General features: G+C 50.0%; 1 protein-coding gene across 1 annotated transcript in view; it reads right to left on the reverse strand.

Moving 5' to 3' along the window:
- Nucleotides 1-15,961, reverse strand: part of LHCGR (luteinizing hormone/choriogonadotropin receptor) — a 189,173-nt gene that overhangs the window by 22,325 nt on the left and 150,887 nt on the right. The window contains exons 7-9 of the mRNA XM_075338040.1: nucleotides 13,530-13,598; nucleotides 11,164-11,238; nucleotides 5,467-5,652 (exon numbers count right to left, since the gene is read on the reverse strand). Of these exons, the coding sequence (XP_075194155.1) occupies nucleotides 5,467-5,652; nucleotides 11,164-11,238; nucleotides 13,530-13,598 (330 nt within the window). The remainder of the gene's footprint in view (nucleotides 1-5,466; nucleotides 5,653-11,163; nucleotides 11,239-13,529; nucleotides 13,599-15,961) is intronic.

The raw sequence follows: 15,961 nt of genomic DNA on the forward strand, positions 1-15,961 counted from the left end.
TGTGGGCCGGCTGGGCCCCCTTCAGCCACTTGATTTTTTGCGTATTTTTTTCATTTTTTCTCGGCGACGCTCGTCGCTCTCATCCCTGTACTTCTCTGTTTCCACAGGTATCGTTATTTTTCTTCACTCATCCTTTCGCACCCCTTTGGGTACCCCTCCCCAGGGTCGCAGATGCTTGAGACGTCGGGCCCTCTCCCCCGTCCATTTCCGTGGTACCACTCCCGGGTTGGCACGCGGGGCAGAACCTTCCTGGGCACCCCCTATTCACCCTGCGGTATCACCCCAAAGGGTGCAAGGGGCTCGGCAATAGGGACTGGACCTCCGCAGCGCATCTGGATTTATGATGGGGCCCGCAGCGCTGCTACATTTACAGGGGGCTCCCACCCCCACCGGCGTCCACCTCCCTGCCTTCCTCATTCTTTTCCCTGGTGCCTGCAGCCATTCCTTCGGTGTGCGGAGCACACAGGCACATGTGCAGAGCCTGCACACTGGACAGATGCGACGCCACTGATCAGGTAGGACACCCTCTCCTACCTTCTCCTCCATCGGGCGGCTGCAAAATTTAGGCCCCGGTCTGGGCCTAGTCGCCGGGCGCCCCGGCCACGTCCCATCGGGCAGCGGAGTGCACCGGCACGCACGCAGAGCTCCTGGCCGGCTTCCCGACATCGCTGCTGTGCCGCCATTTTCGCAGATAGGACCGCCGGTCTCTACCTTCCCCTGCGCCGGCAGCTTCGAAATTTAGGCCCCGGCTTCGGCCCTGTCCCCGGCGTCCCAGGCCCGCCTCCCGCCGCAGCGCTATTGGCCGCCGGCCGCTCCGTCTCCGTCCTCCGCTCAGCCCCAGGCATCACAGGGGGGGCGGTGGATGATTTTTCCCGCTCTCCTCGGCCCGCCTCCAGCCTCCTCAGCGTCCATTTTAAAAAAAAAAAAAAAAAAAGAGGGATTATGGCAGACTCCTGGTCTGCGGGTTGCTGAGGCTGCAGCAACCCTCATATCAGGGAAAATAGAGACCCAAATTAGCCACGTTCATTTAACAATAGTGGTTTATTTATCATGGGCTGAGTTTATTACAATATATGTAAATGTAGATATATATTAACTCTTACAAGTACTTATTCGGGCACTGGTTTGCATCAGAGATACACATCTCAATAGGGTTAGTATATAGAGTTCTCAGAGCTTGAGATATTAGTTATTTTGGACCGGTAAGCTCAAGTTTGCAGTTCCCTCAATTGTGAATTACCCCAAATGATGTCAAATTAGTGTTTACAACTACCGCAGCCCCTGGCACTGCACGCCCCTGTATCCCGCCCCTGCCGGCTGGTTAGCGCCCTGTCTCAGGCCATAAATCCCCTCGCTGACGTCCCTCGGGTTGGTGCGCATGCGCTGCGTCCCCGGCCGACGCTCTGTCATACCATCCACAGGACTGGCGCAATCCCTCCGGGGAGGTGAGTCCCGTACCAGGGACCTTTTTCCTCTGCTCGAAGCGAACCTGCCAGGTCTCGTCTTCTGCGGCCCCCAGGTTTCACCTTAATCCCCAGGTCCAGACTGCCTTTCCTCCGGTAGCTTTTTGACCTCTCGGGTGATGGCCCAGGCGTTCCACCTCTGCTGGACTCCGAGCAGGACCCGGATGTTTGGCGCATGACGAATAGCCTGGTAGAAATGGTGAGTCAAGCCGTAAAGGTACGGACAGCCCTCTTCTCTCCGTGCACACAGGTCTCCTTTAAGGCGTGTGGGACGGACCCTTGATGTATTCAGGGGACATCCAGAGTTCGCCGAGTTACTGCGTGATCACAGACAACAACCAGACACGACGTTTACCAGCGGTAAGTCTGGTCATTGTCATTATTCCCTTCTCCAAAGGGCTCCGGAGAGAATGGGCATGCTACACTGGAGTCGCTGAGTGATCACAGACAACAACCAGACACGACGTTTACCAGCAGTAAGTCGTGTTATTGTCATTATCCATTCTCCAAAGGACTCCGGAGAGAATGGGCATTCTACCCTGGAGCGACGAATGTGGCGGGCTCCTGCGGTTTTCACTGGACATCCAGAGTTTGCCGTGTGACTGCGTGATCAAGGACAATACCCGGACGCGACGTTTACCAGCGGTAGGTCCCTTTATTTGTCATTACCCCTTCTCCAAAGGGCTCCGAAAGGAAGGGGCGCGCTACCCTGTTGTCGACCCGCCAGTGTTCCGCCTGGCTTCTCGTCCCTAACGTGACGCCCCTCAGGGACTCCGCGGACACCCTATGCAGAACTGGTTAACATCTTCGGTGAGTACCTTCTCATCACAGCCCTGGCGTCTGCCAGCTGCACGGCCTGAGCCTCTAGCAGCAGTGTGACCACCCGTCGAGACCTCTGACTCAGGATCTGGATTGCGGAGGCGACATCTAAGGAGTCGCTGACTTCCCTTCCGCCCTTAGGTGACCGTCCCTTCGGAGATAGGCTAGTCCAGTTGATCCCCTAGGCTACGTGAGGGAAGAGTACATCTCTTTCCCAGCATTGGCCCAGACACATCAGGATCGTCGCCTCACCGCTCAGTTCCAGTCCGTTCGCGCCGCAACAGTCAGGGCGCCTCTATCCCTCCAACAGTCCCTCCGCCTTGCGTTGCAGTGGACCATTCCAGTTTTCTTTTTTAAGAGCGCTTGCAGGGATCAGGGCGGCTGTCCCTGCACATCCTACTCTACAGGGCTGCTAGGTTCACTCTGCCCATAAACGACCTGGTGGTCCAGACTTCTTCCTTCACGGACCCTCGCCTTGAGGTTTAGACAGTCATCATCACTTTTTCGCTACTAGGGTAGCTGATCTACCGGATGGAGTCCTCTCTGACCCCGGCCCGGTAGATCATCCCTTTAGGCACAGTATTCGAGACCGTCCAAGGGAAGTTACTCTTCACGCAGGAGTAGTATTTTTCCCTGCACCGAGTCGGGTTTGGTATGCGAGTCCTCGGCTGTTGGTGGCGGTGATAGCGGCGGTACACTTACCAGGTTTCATCCTTGGCCTTCCAGCGGACCCCACTGAAGAACGGAGTCAGGTAGGTTCCGTCTACGCTGGGGACCCGCCAATCCCTTCCTAGTGGACCAGTCTTCGCAACCGTCCCTTGGGAAGGTCCCCTCTCCTTCTCCTCTGGAGGATAGTATCAACCGTCACCAGTCTCCTATGCTAGGGTATGCTATTCCACCATCCCACAGCACGGTCCCGAGGGACACCCCTAGAGTGTTGTCTCCCCTTCAACATTCCGGAAATCAGAGCCATCCGGTTAGCCCGGTTACGATTTCTTCACTGGGACGAGGTTGCCCAGTCAGGTTCCAGTCGGACCATGCCACAGCGGTGGCGTGCATCATCCACCAGGGAGGCGCAGGGAGTGTCATGACAAGGGAAGAGGTCAAGAAGATCTTGCTCTGGGCCGGATCTCGTCACTCTCTAATCTCGGCAGTGCACATCCCGAGCGTGGACGTTTGGACGGCCGTTTTTTCTCGGCAGGAAAGGCCTCGCTTGGGCAAATGGCTCCTCAACAGGGAAGTCACCAGCCAGATCTACGGCGAAGGAAGACCTCCAGTCGTGGACCTATTAGCCTCCCGATCCAGCTGTCAAGTCAACGGCGCATCGAGGGTGCCCCCTTCTCTGGACTAGGTGACGACGCCCTCGCCCGGTCGTGGGGCCAGTTCAGGCTCTCGGGCATCTTCCCACGGCTTCCCATGATCTCGAGGGTTCTCAAGATGGACCAAGGCAGAAGGTGGCTCTGCAGTGGCCCAGGCGAGCATAGTTCACAAAACTCACTCAACTCCTCGCAGATGCCCCGTGGCGCCTTCCAGACCGTCCAGTTCTTCCGTGTCGGGGCCCTCTCTTCCACCAGGACTCAGAAGTCCTAGGTTTGACGGCCTAACTAGTGGATCCCGGGTGCTAGCTCGCACAGGCCGGTTGGCAAGAAGGATGCAGACAATGATGAAGGCCGGGAAACCGGTTTCCTCGAAGATTCATTACCACACGTGAAGAGCTCCTCCGGGGTGTGAGGAGCACATCTTCTCTTTTCTCTCTCTCTCCCTTCCTTCACTGCTGCCATGCTTGCAGTCAGATCTGGATGCGGCTCTCTCGCGCGTCCCTCTAAGGGCCAGGTGTCGACTCGGTCATTTCGGTTTCAGAGACCTATCACTTCTCGTCCCACGATCAAGGTTTTCACGCAGAGAAGCGTCCATCTGGCTCGGCGGCATCACCGTCCACTAGAAACGTGGGACCTTAATCTAGCGATGGGTTCGCTTCAAGGCACCCTGTTTGGTCTTTCCGAGTGCTTCCTGCTCCCACCTGTTTGGATAGGTGGGCTCCTCATGGCCGTCTCTTTTTTACAAAGGGCATCAGGGCGGACAACCCTCTCTTGTCGTTTTTTCCCCCCCTTTTTCCGGGTCCTCCAGCAGGACAAGGGGGGTGCTCCGGCCACAACCCTCCTTTTCGGTCCAAGGCAGCTCGCCTTCCTTCCAGATAAGGAGATTGGGTTTCAGGTTCGGTCCTAGTCTCTTCTCTCAGCCTGAAAAGGGCCTAGTTCGTTCCTGAGCTGGTATGAGCCCTCAGTTGGTTATGTCTTCAGGACCGAACTTTTCGGTTTACACCGACAGTTAATTCACTCTTTCACCCAGTTCCAGGAGGCGCATGCCGGCGCCCAGGGTCAAGATTGCCACATGGATCCATTCCGCCATATGTCAAGCCTATCGCATGAAGGGCGGACCTCCGCCGCATTATACCGTCCAAGGGGAGCCTCTTGGATGATTGGACTTCAGACGTCGACCGACCATGTCCGCCGGGTCACCATCTGGTCTAGTCGGCATACCTTTACTAGTTTCTACCAGGTTCACACCCAAGCTTTGGCAGAGGCCAGTCTTGACGTAAGGTTTACGGGTGGCAGTAGCACACCTGTAACAAGGTAGGTGTTTGTAGGTCTGGGTCAAGGCCGACAGGAGGAAGCGGTTTCCTGCCTATCTCCGGTGATGGTTCTCTTCCCACCCAGGGACTGCTTATGGACGTCCCATGGTCCTGTGTCCCCCAATGAAACAATAGAGAAAGAAGGATTTTTGTGTACTCACCGTAAAATCTCTTTCTCTGAGTCTTCATTGGGGGACACAGCACCCACCCTGCTTGTGTTTTTTGTTACATATTACCTGCCTGTTGCCTCAGTGGCCATATTCCCAGGCCACTGGTCGCACGACTATTTGGTTATAGTTTTTACCTTGTCTTATCTAGGGTTGTTTGGTTCTCCTCCTACTGCTTGTGCACTAAACTGATTGAGTCCGCCTCCGGCTCGGGGTGTATACTGCTGGGGAGGAGCTAACTTTTTCTGTCTACTTAGTGTCAGCCTCCTAGTGACAGCAGCATAACCCATGGTCCTGTGTCCCCCCAATGAAGACTCAGAGAAAGAGATTTTACGGTGAGTACACAAAAATCCTTCTATTTTAAACTACATAATATAGTACTTACTCCTTTAATCTCATGTTCGCAAAAGCACAGCAGTGACTGGGATACGTTAGCTGCGCCTTCACCAAGTTGGTGAGTTTGTCCAGAGCTGGCAATTTCTTCAGGTAATAAGATTTTTCTGCCACTAGGACTTGGATGTATTCCAGCCCATGGACAGGGAGATGTTCTAATGCTGTAGCCGTTATGTCTCTGGAAAACAAAAACATGTCTGCGTCTCATTACCTTCATATAAGACTATTATTTAATGCACATTCACATTTCTACATGGACCCTGTGCTGTGATTGGCTGTGGAGTGTGGTGGTGTCCATAGCAGCCAATCAGAGCACAGCTTTCATTTTACCTCTGCAGTATAAAACTGAAAGCTGGACTGTGATTGGTTGCTATGGGGGGGCAAAGGCAGATTTTCTTGTAGTCCGAGTTCAATAGAGTGTGGTGCTGTGCTTACCACGATTCTTTTCAATATTTAGTGGTTATGGTTCACACATGGCGTTTTGCTGCATTTTTTTCTGGACCAAAACCTGATCTTGTGGCAGGAAATTTCCTTTGAGCCATCTGCGTTTTTGGTGCAGATTTGGTGCGTATTTTAGTGGTGTTCTTGTTGCGGATTTGCAGAATTTTTTTCTATGGAATTTCTAAGAATTGTCATGATCATTCTTTGAAAACCTGACCAAATACGCAGGTATTTAACAAAACAGTCGGGAAACAATCCTCAGTTTGTGTGTGTGGGAACAGGATTTCAGGAATCTCATAGATTTTGCTGGTACTGTAAAAAGCAGCATTTTATTAGCATGGATTTGCATAAAACCAAGGCAAATCCGCAGCTAAAAGACGCTGCAAAAACGCTATGTGTGAACATAGCCTTACGTTTCTAGTTCTAACAACATGATCGAAATGGCTACAAGGGGGTATCGTAATTCACCCGATAACTTTTGCTACATTTGCGGTTGTTTAGTAATGAAGAAACAGGGAAGGAACATTATCGATTTAGTTAGAAAAGTGTATTATGTTTACTTTGGGATAAAACTAGGTGATCGTGACAAGTTGTGGCCTCCACATGTGTGTTCTGTTTGTGTAGAAAAAGTACAGATCTAAGGGGCACTTTGCACATTACAACATCGCAGGTGCGATGTCGGAGGGGTCATGTCGAAAGTGACGCACTTCTGGCGTCGCACTCGACATCGTAGTGTGTAAATCCTAGATGATACAATTAACGAGCGCAAAATCGTCGTAATCGTATCATCGGTGCAGCGTCTGGGAATTCCATAATTACGCGGCTGCGACAGGTACGATGTTCCTCGTTCCTGCGGCAGTACACATCGCTGTGTGTGAAGCCACAGGAGCGAGGAACATGTCCTATCTGCGTCCTGCGGCTCACGCCGGCTATGCGGAAGGACAGAGGTGGGCGGGATGTTTACGTCCCACTCATCTCCGCCACTCCGCTTCTATTGGCCGCCTGCCGTGTGACGTTGCTATGACGCCGCACGACCCGCCCCCTTAATAAGGAGGCGGGTCGCCGGCCAGATCGACGTCGCAAGGCAGGTGTGTCCATGTGAAGCTGCCGTAGCGAACATTATCACAAGATATCGCTGCTGCGACGGGGGCGGGGACTATCGTGCTCGGCATCGCAAGCATCGGCTTGCGATGTCGTTGTGTGCAAAGTGCCCCTAAGGGGAAGAAAGAGCTTTCATTTTGGCGTGCCTGTGGCCTGGCGGAAACCATGAAATCCTAGTGGTGACTGCTACTTTTGGACATGAGCAATAATGATCCAAAAGTTAAGTCCATCGTGGAGAACCTGCTGAAACATTTCAAAGCCTTGGGTTGTCTGATAAATGTTTATTACAAACTAGAAGGTGGCCCGATTCTACGCATCGGGTACTCTAGAATTTACGTATTGTGTAGTTCATGTATGATTTTTGTTATATATATATATATATATATATATATATATATATATAAGATAGATAGATAGATAGATAGATATATCTATCTATCTATCTAGATGTTGTTGTTGTGTGTAGTTACCAAGTGTTTGTGTAGGGCGCTGTACATGTTCTGGGTGTTGTCTGGGTGTGGCGGGGGTGAGAGCGGTGTTGTATGTGTGTTGCGTGTGTTGCGTTGTTTGTAGAGCGCTGTGTGTCTGTAGCGTTGTGTGTGTTGCGCGGTTTGTGTGGGTGTGTGTGTGTGTTTTGGGGGAGGTATGTTTTGTGCAATGTGTGTGTTGTGCGGTATGTGCGTATATTTATGTATGCCGCGGGGTTTGTGTGTTGGTTGTCTGTGTGTGTGGGTGTCTGTGTATGGCGGTGTTTGTGGTTCCCAGTGTGTGTGTGGTGTGTTGTGTGTGTGTGTTGGGGGGAGGTGTGCACCTCCCATCGTGCTCCATCCCCCATGCTGCGCACTCCCCATCGTGCTCCATCCCCCATGCTGCGCACTCCCCATCGTGCTCCATCCCCCATGCTGCGCACTCCCCATCGTGCTCCATCCCCCATGCTGCGCACTCCCCATCGTGCTCCATCCCCCATGCTGCGCACTCCCCATCGTGCTCCATCCCCCATGCTGCGCACTCCCCATCGTGCTCCATCCCCCATGCAGCGCACTCCCCATCGTGCTCCATCCCCCATGCTGCGCACCCCCCATGCTGCCCACCCCCCATCGTGCTCCATGCCCCATGCTGCCCACCCCCCATCGTGTTCCATCCCCTATGCTGCGCATTCCCCATCGTGCTCCATCCCCGATGCTGCGCACCCCCCATCGTGCGCCATCCCCCATGCTGCACACTCCCCATCGTGCTCCATCCCCCATGCTGCGCACTCCCCATCGTGCGCCATCCCCCATGCTGCACACTCCCCATCGTGCTCCATCCCCCATGCTGCGTACTCCCCATCGTGCTCCATCCCCCATGCTGCACACTCCCCATCGTGCTCCATCCTCCATGCTGCGCACTCCCCATCGTGCTCCATCCCCCATGCTGCGCACTCCCCATCGTGCTACATCCCCCATGCTGCGCACCCCCCATCGTGCTCCATCCCCCATGCTATAATAGTTCTCCTATTATACTCAGAGAGGAGTATAATAGGAGGACTATAATAGGAGGAGTAGTCCTGGGGGGAGAGGAGTATAATGCCGGCTCCCTGCACATGTGTACCGGGAGCCGGTGTACGCTGGTAACTATGATACACATCGGGTAACTAAGGGACCTTAGTTACCCGATGTGTATAATGGTTACCAGCGTTCACCGGCTCCGTCACGATCCCAGCAGCGCAAGGTTATGTCTGGCGATGTGTGCGGAGGGCCGGGACGAGCGGTCAATCCATGCGGAGGGCGGGGCCAGGCAGAGGCGAGCGACCAATCCGTGGGGGGGCGGAGCCGAGGCGAGCAGCCAATCCGTGTGGGGGGCGGGGCCATGGCGAGCCCAGCGGCCAATCAGCTTTGTATCACCGTAAGGACACAATTTTGGAGACAGACAGACAGACAGACAGACAGAATAAGGCAATTATATATATATATAGATTATATTTCAGAAGAGCTGGCTGGTTACAATGTTTTCAACTTTTGACTTTGTCTCCATATCTCACCATCCATTACATCTTTGCGTGTGAGACTTCCTTCATTTTATAGACAATCATCTTGGCTATCTCATACATAAATTTGACGTGCAGCTATTTAGCATACTAGAAATAGGCCCGATGCTATCGCATCAGGAGTGCGGTGAAATGAACATTTGTCTATGCTTAGTGGGGAGTAAAGGAACAGTGATATGCACTGAAATGTACAGGCGGGTATGTGGGCCTGTTAGGAGAAGTGAGGAAGCTTTCTTGAGTGTAAAACCTACACTTCAGTAAGTGGCACTGTTGTTAGATTCCTGAGTGACCTTAGGCCAGAGGTTCCCAACTCCAGTCCTCAAGGCACACCAACAGTGCATGTTTTCAGGATTTCCTTAGTATTGCACAGGTGATAATTTAATCACCTGCAAAGGTGCTGAATCCAACACCCATGCAATGCTAAAGAAATCCTGAAAACATGCACTGTTGGTGTGCCTTGAGGACTGGAGTTGGGAACCTCTGCCTTAGGCAACCTTAGTGCTGTTTGTGGGCTGACTCAGGAACTCTCGCGGCACTCGCAATCTCCTGCGGGACTTCATAAGTGAAAGCGGTGCCAGCAGTGAGGGTATCTGAGGTCAGACTCCAGGGCTTCCACGATCACTTTCTCCTGGCAACACCAACACCTCATTATACCTAGATGTTATATGGGTAGCACAATATTAGACTGGGAATAGAATTATGCTTACTCAGCCCACAATTTGGGTTCTGCCTGCACTGCTGTCCCTGGTTACCATGGCTATGATGTGGGCGCGAACTGCAGCTGCGCAACTGACCGTGCCGCAGAGCATTGTGGTATACGGTTACATCTGTAACTGGCAATTATGTATGTAGATGATTAGTTATTTCGGTGACAGCTATGTAATGGGTGTGGACCATTGATTGGTTAGATAGTCTAAGTCAAGTCAGGTGGAGTTTCAGAATCACTAATTGGATCATTTGATACCAGCTGATATGTCAGACTTTGGCGCCATCTCCACTTTATGGATGGAAACTGGGATGGATTTGGGGTTATGACTTTGGACATTTTTCAAGCCTGACGAAGTTTATGAACCAATTGGAGGATGTGCAGTAAATATAGTAAGCTAGTGAGCAGTAGGTACCTGAAGTTATCACTAGGTCAACGATTAATCTGCCATGTTTGTCTGAGCTCAATAGCGAAGAGGTCACTTGGGTTGAGTGCTCACATTAGCTCCTTCTCCAGGTATAATCGTTGAATTGTCATTGTAATTTCAGTCAGATTGACCTCATGTAATAGATAATGTGATAACAGACGGATTGCAAATCACGTTATTTAAAAATGACATTATTCTACCCCTGGAAAATTGCTCCAAAGTGCCAGCTTAATTCTCTTCTGAGTATTTTGCTGCCTGTTGTCAAGTGTCATCCATTAGGAGCAGCTGAGATGAATAGCAGGAAGTTATGGCAGGGTTTTGTGTCTTTACAGGAAGTGGGGATGGGGATTTGTCTTTCTTTTTCTGATTTGAAAATCAATTGTAAGTGTTGGTGTAATCCTCTGCCTTCGACCTGTTGTCAAATGCAATCTATCCTGAGATAGATAACAACTTAGGTGTTTTGTCTCTCTGCTTCTGCTCTCCGTTCTATTAAACTGCATGCAGGCATAACACAGAGAAAGGCTTTCAGTTTAGAGAAGGCAAGCCATTGGAACATAGAGTCCACAGAATATATTGGGAAAGATGGAAGAGGTAGCTCCAGTGCCTATAGTGCTGGCAGAATTATGGTAAAGAGCAAGAAGACCATCATTGTTCTATAGTTTTTCTTTAAAAGGACAGGTATGAGTTAAAACAAAAATACAAAGTAGAAATTTACTTCTAAATTAACTACTTTTTAATAACCTTTATTATCGGTGTATAAACGTTATTGCTATCTTAACAGTGTAAAATGAATAGAAAAATTCCCATTAATTGATGCTCATTGTGCTCATGCATTACTAAATTACTGACTATAAACTAATAATCTGTATTGTGCTCGGCTGAATTGATTTCGCTTTCTTAGAGTGTATTAATTGAAGAAATGATTTTTTTTTTTTAGAATTATTAATAAATGTCTGAAATGAAGAAACTAAATGACTATTGTACTTACAAAAGATTTGGTCCAGTGGCTCCCTTTAAGGCATCATTATGGAAACGTTGTAGATTTTTGTTGTCATTAAGAAACCTGCATGCAACACATATTAATTACACTACATTTCTCCATAGAAATTCAATTTTAATAGTCATGAGATCCTGCATACTAATATTGTGCCTAAAGTCAAACGACTGTGTTGTTACATGCTGGATTTATCGGGACCTGAGTGAATCTATCCATGGTTTAAAGCTTGACATAGCCAATGATAGGTTACTTTATTACCTTAAAGGTAGTGTTTGATTAGGTTTTTGCCACTGTAGAGAGCAACATAATGAAGAGACAGAGACCCTGATTCCAATGATGGGCTAGTTGCTGTAGTTTTGATAACCTTCTGCTGATAAACGTGTGATTTTAATCATGAGAGATTGTTGGAGGAGATCGAAGAAAAGGGTTAATCCACACTGCCAGAAGAAATCACTGAAGATCTATGGGGATTCAAAATATTTGATTTTATTGTTCGATGCATTTAGGAGTTGACGCGCCTGCGGGATCTTGAGGGATTTACTAGTCAACGGGCCGGCTTGGTCGGCTTTGGGTTGTCACAATGGACTGGCCCGGCTCCGTGATCCCGAGGTGTCAACCAAAATGATGGGAGGATGATGGTGATGATGGGAGTAGTTGTCTTTTGTGACGCCACCTGTGGAATGCGGCCAGGAGGGGAGACATCACTGTGCAAGGTCTCTCTCTGCTTGGGCGGATGGTAATGCAGCTCAGATGTTGCAGCTGTCCACAGGCAGAGCTAGGCCCCAGGGAGGATGTTGAGAGTAGTATTCCACCTTTAGTGTGGGAAGCGTAGGGTGCGGGAAGAATCAGACGACACAGCGGTTGCAGTTTAAGGTGTTTACTCACTGAGTTGCTCCTGCCGTTGGACTGGCAAACTCTGCTGTGATGGGTTCCAGACGATCCTGGATAGTTGGTGGGCCGGTAACAGTGGGATACTTCGTGAGTCCTTCCTCACTGCGCTCTGTTGTGTGAGTCCCTGCGACTTGAAGCTACACAGGAACCCGTGTCCTTGAGGTGGTTATGTTCCCCGTCCCATATAGCAGGCAGCATGAGCCCGTTGATGGGCCACCCTATAGTCCTGGCTCTATATGCTGCTTTGCCCTGGGAGCTGTTGTGGTCCAGAAGACTTGAAATCCTCTGCTTGGCAGATTCTACTGGCAGGCCGTGAAGTGCCCACCAGCCTAGGGCTCCGCACCCTGAGATGTGCGCCGGTCATGAGGGAGCTATTTGCTCTCCCCTCAGTGACCATGTTCTCCTGTGTCTCACTTAGTTCCCGGTCGTGTCTCAAATGTCTAGAGCGTGTGTGTGGCTCCTACTCCCCTGATCAGTCACCTCGCCCACTCGAGCCCCAGAGCTAGTGGGTGGGAGGCCCCAGACGATATGCTAACCATCCTAAATGACCCTACCCTAACCCCGTCTTGGTGAGAGGGCAACTGGCTTATGTGTGATTGTGGATGTTGTGAACCGGCACCGACTTCCTCCTTACCCAGGATGAGTACTGCACCTATGGTGAGATGCAGTACCCTGTGGCAACTGAAGCCTCAGGGGCGCCGTATGACTCCTTCAGGAACAAAAATCAAGAATGTACATTGATTTTTATTCCTGAAGGAGTCATATGGCTCTGAAATGCATCGAACAATAAAATCAAATATCTTGAATCCTCATTGATCTTCAGTGATCATCTTCTGGTAGCACGGATTAACCCTTTTCTTCCATCTCCTCCAATGCTATCCTCCTGGGTTCTGCAGCAGCTTTCCTCACCACGTAGTTATAGTGGTTGTGTCTAACACAACCGCACCAGGTTACTGCACCTAATTTAATTTCTTCTGGTACCATCGGAATAGATACCATCTGCGCCCCCCCCTTCTTGAGCGTTAATGAACTTTGTTGGTGGGAAAACCTCTTTAAACTGCTTCAAGACACCAAGTGATTAAAAGAAGTGAACGGATCATTCTTTATTTCCGTTTTGAAGAGGCTTCATAGTTTAAGTAGATACCCAGTCATCTTTTTGAGTGTAGAAAAATAGCTTAACAAAACCACTTGTGGTCAGAAAAGTAAAAAAAAAACAAAAAAACGCCTATGAAACAGCCATAAAAGTGTTAAAATAGACACTTCAAGGCAAAAACACCAGAGTTCTCTGAAAGATCTTCTTCCTGAAAAACTCGGTGGGATTGCTCCCGCCTGAAAAAGATGTTGTGTGCACATATTCTTTGTCTCAATGGTCTGGTAAATAACATTAGTAAATTAGATCAGTGAATAGCATACGCGGGGTTAATCGTCCATGCACGATCTCTACAGAGTAAAATAATTATACCTACAATTGATCCAGCTTGGTGCCGTTGAACGCATAGTTTTGTATTTCTTCAAATCCATTTCTGAAAAGTTTCCTAAAGCATGAAAAATGCAAGGGTCACAGTAACACTGACAGGACTCGCTAAGCAGTAAGCAATAAGCTTTGTAAACACTGTTTCTTTTTTTTTACTCAGTTTCTAATACTCTCAGGCTATGTGCGCACGTAGCGTTCTGTCCCTGCAGAAATTTCTGCAGCGATTTGAACAGCACACGTGCGCTTCAAATCGCTGCAGAAAGAGTCCGTAATGGAAAAAATAAAAGCCGATTCCATGCGCTCTGAGTGCAGCCCCTCCCATAGACAGAGCGGGGGCTGCATGCAGAGCACAGGAAAGAAGTAACATGTCACTTATTAGAACGCGCGCTTCGGGCAGCAGCCGAAGCACTGCGGCCTAATACGCCACGTGCGCACGTCTCCTGCATAATCATCATAGATTGTGCTGGGGACGCAGGACGTATGCAGTTAAGCTGCGGTGCAGATCGCAGCGTAACTGCATGCAAATACGCAACGTGCGCACATAGCCTCAGTACCAAAGTTCAGTTTGCAAAAAGGAATAAAAAAAGACCTGACTCCTTTTCCGATAGCCGCAAAACACTGTATGGTCATTTAACCCCTTTCAAGACAAGGCGAGTTCCCATTTAACACACTTTACTTTTTTCTTCTCCTTCTTACAAAAGCCATAACTTTTTCAGTTTATTAATTACATTGCCATATGGGGGGTTGTTTTTTCTTTTTTACAGGCCGGGTTGTCATTTTGAATGACACCATTCATTTACTATATAAACTAGTGGAAAAACATTGCCGTCCCATAATCTCGTTGATGGAGTGGAGATGGGCACTGGGACGATGGCTCAACGTAACTGGGCAACTTTAAAGGGAACCTGTCACCAGATTTGGCGACAATAAGCTGCAGCCACCACCACTGAGCTCTTATATACAGTATTCTATAATGCTGTATTTAAGAGTCCAGGCTGTGCTGTATAATGTAAAAATCACTTTTATAATACTCCCCTAAAGCCCGCTACACACGCTTCAATATATCTCACAATCCGTCGTTGGGGTCAAGTTGTAAGTGACGCACATCCGGCATCGTTTGTGAGGTATCTGCGTGTGACAGCTACATGCGATCAGGATTGAACGCAAAACCGTTGATCGCAAACACATCGTATCATTCTCTAGAATTGAGCGTTTTGTTGCACGAACCTAGTCAATTGTAACGTGTGACATCCCTCATACGATTTTGATGTCTGAGGCTATGTGCGCAGGTGTGCGCTCTGCACCGCAGCTTAAAAAAGGTCTGCTTCAGAGCGCAGCTGAAAAGCTGCGTTCTGAAGCGCCTCACAATGTCTGTCATGCACTAATCTCTGTCAGTCCGTCACTATCTCTGTCCCTCACTCTCAGTCCATGTCAGTCTATCCCCCTCTCTCATATACTCACCGATCCCCGATCCCTGGCGCTGCACGGCATTCACACTGCTCCGGCGGCTTTTACTGTTTTGAAAAAGCTGGCCGCCCATTAAACAATTTCGTATTCCCTGCTTTCCCCGCCCACCAGCGCCTATGATTGGTTACAATGAGACACGCCCCCACTCTGAGTGACAGGTGTCACACTGCACCCAATCACAGCAGCCGGTGGGCGTGTCTATACTGTGTAGTGAAATAAATAATTAAATAATTAAAAAAAACGGCGTGCGGTTCCCCCCATTTTTAAAACCAGCCAGATAAAGCCATACGGCTGAAGGCTGGTATTCTCAGGATGGGGAGCTCCACGTTATGGGGAGCCCCCCACCCTAACAATATCAGCCAACAGCCGCCCAGAATTGCCGCATACATTAGATGCGACAGTTCTGGGACTGTACCCGGCTCTTCCCGATTTACCCTGGTGCGTTGGCAAATCGGGGTAATAAGGAGTTATTGGCAGCCCATAGCTGCCAATAAGTCCTAGATTAATCATGTCAGGCGTCTATGAGACACCCTCCATGATTAATCTGTAAGTTACAGTAAATAAACACACACCTGAAAAAATCCTTTATTAGAAATAAAAACACACACATATACCCTGGTTCACCACTTTAATCAGCCCCAAAAAGCCCTCCTTGTCCGGCGTAATCCAGGATGATCCAGCGTCGCTTCCAGCGCTGCTGCATGGAGGTGACCGGAGCTGCAGCAGACACAGCCGCTCCGGTCACCTCCATGCAGCAAATGAAGACAGCCGTGCGATCAGCTGCTGTCACTGAGGTTACCCGCGGCCACCGGTGGATGCAGCGGTGGCCGCGGGTAACCTCAGTGACAGCAGCTGATCGCGCGGCTGTGTTCATTTGCTGTGTGGAGGTGACCGGAGCGGCTGTGTGTGCTGCAGCTCCGGTCACCTCCCTGCAGCAGCGCTGGATGCGACGCTGGA

This window comes from Anomaloglossus baeobatrachus, chromosome 3, assembly GCF_048569485.1.
Source record: "Anomaloglossus baeobatrachus isolate aAnoBae1 chromosome 3, aAnoBae1.hap1, whole genome shotgun sequence".
Lineage (NCBI taxonomy): Eukaryota > Metazoa > Chordata > Amphibia > Anura > Aromobatidae > Anomaloglossus > Anomaloglossus baeobatrachus.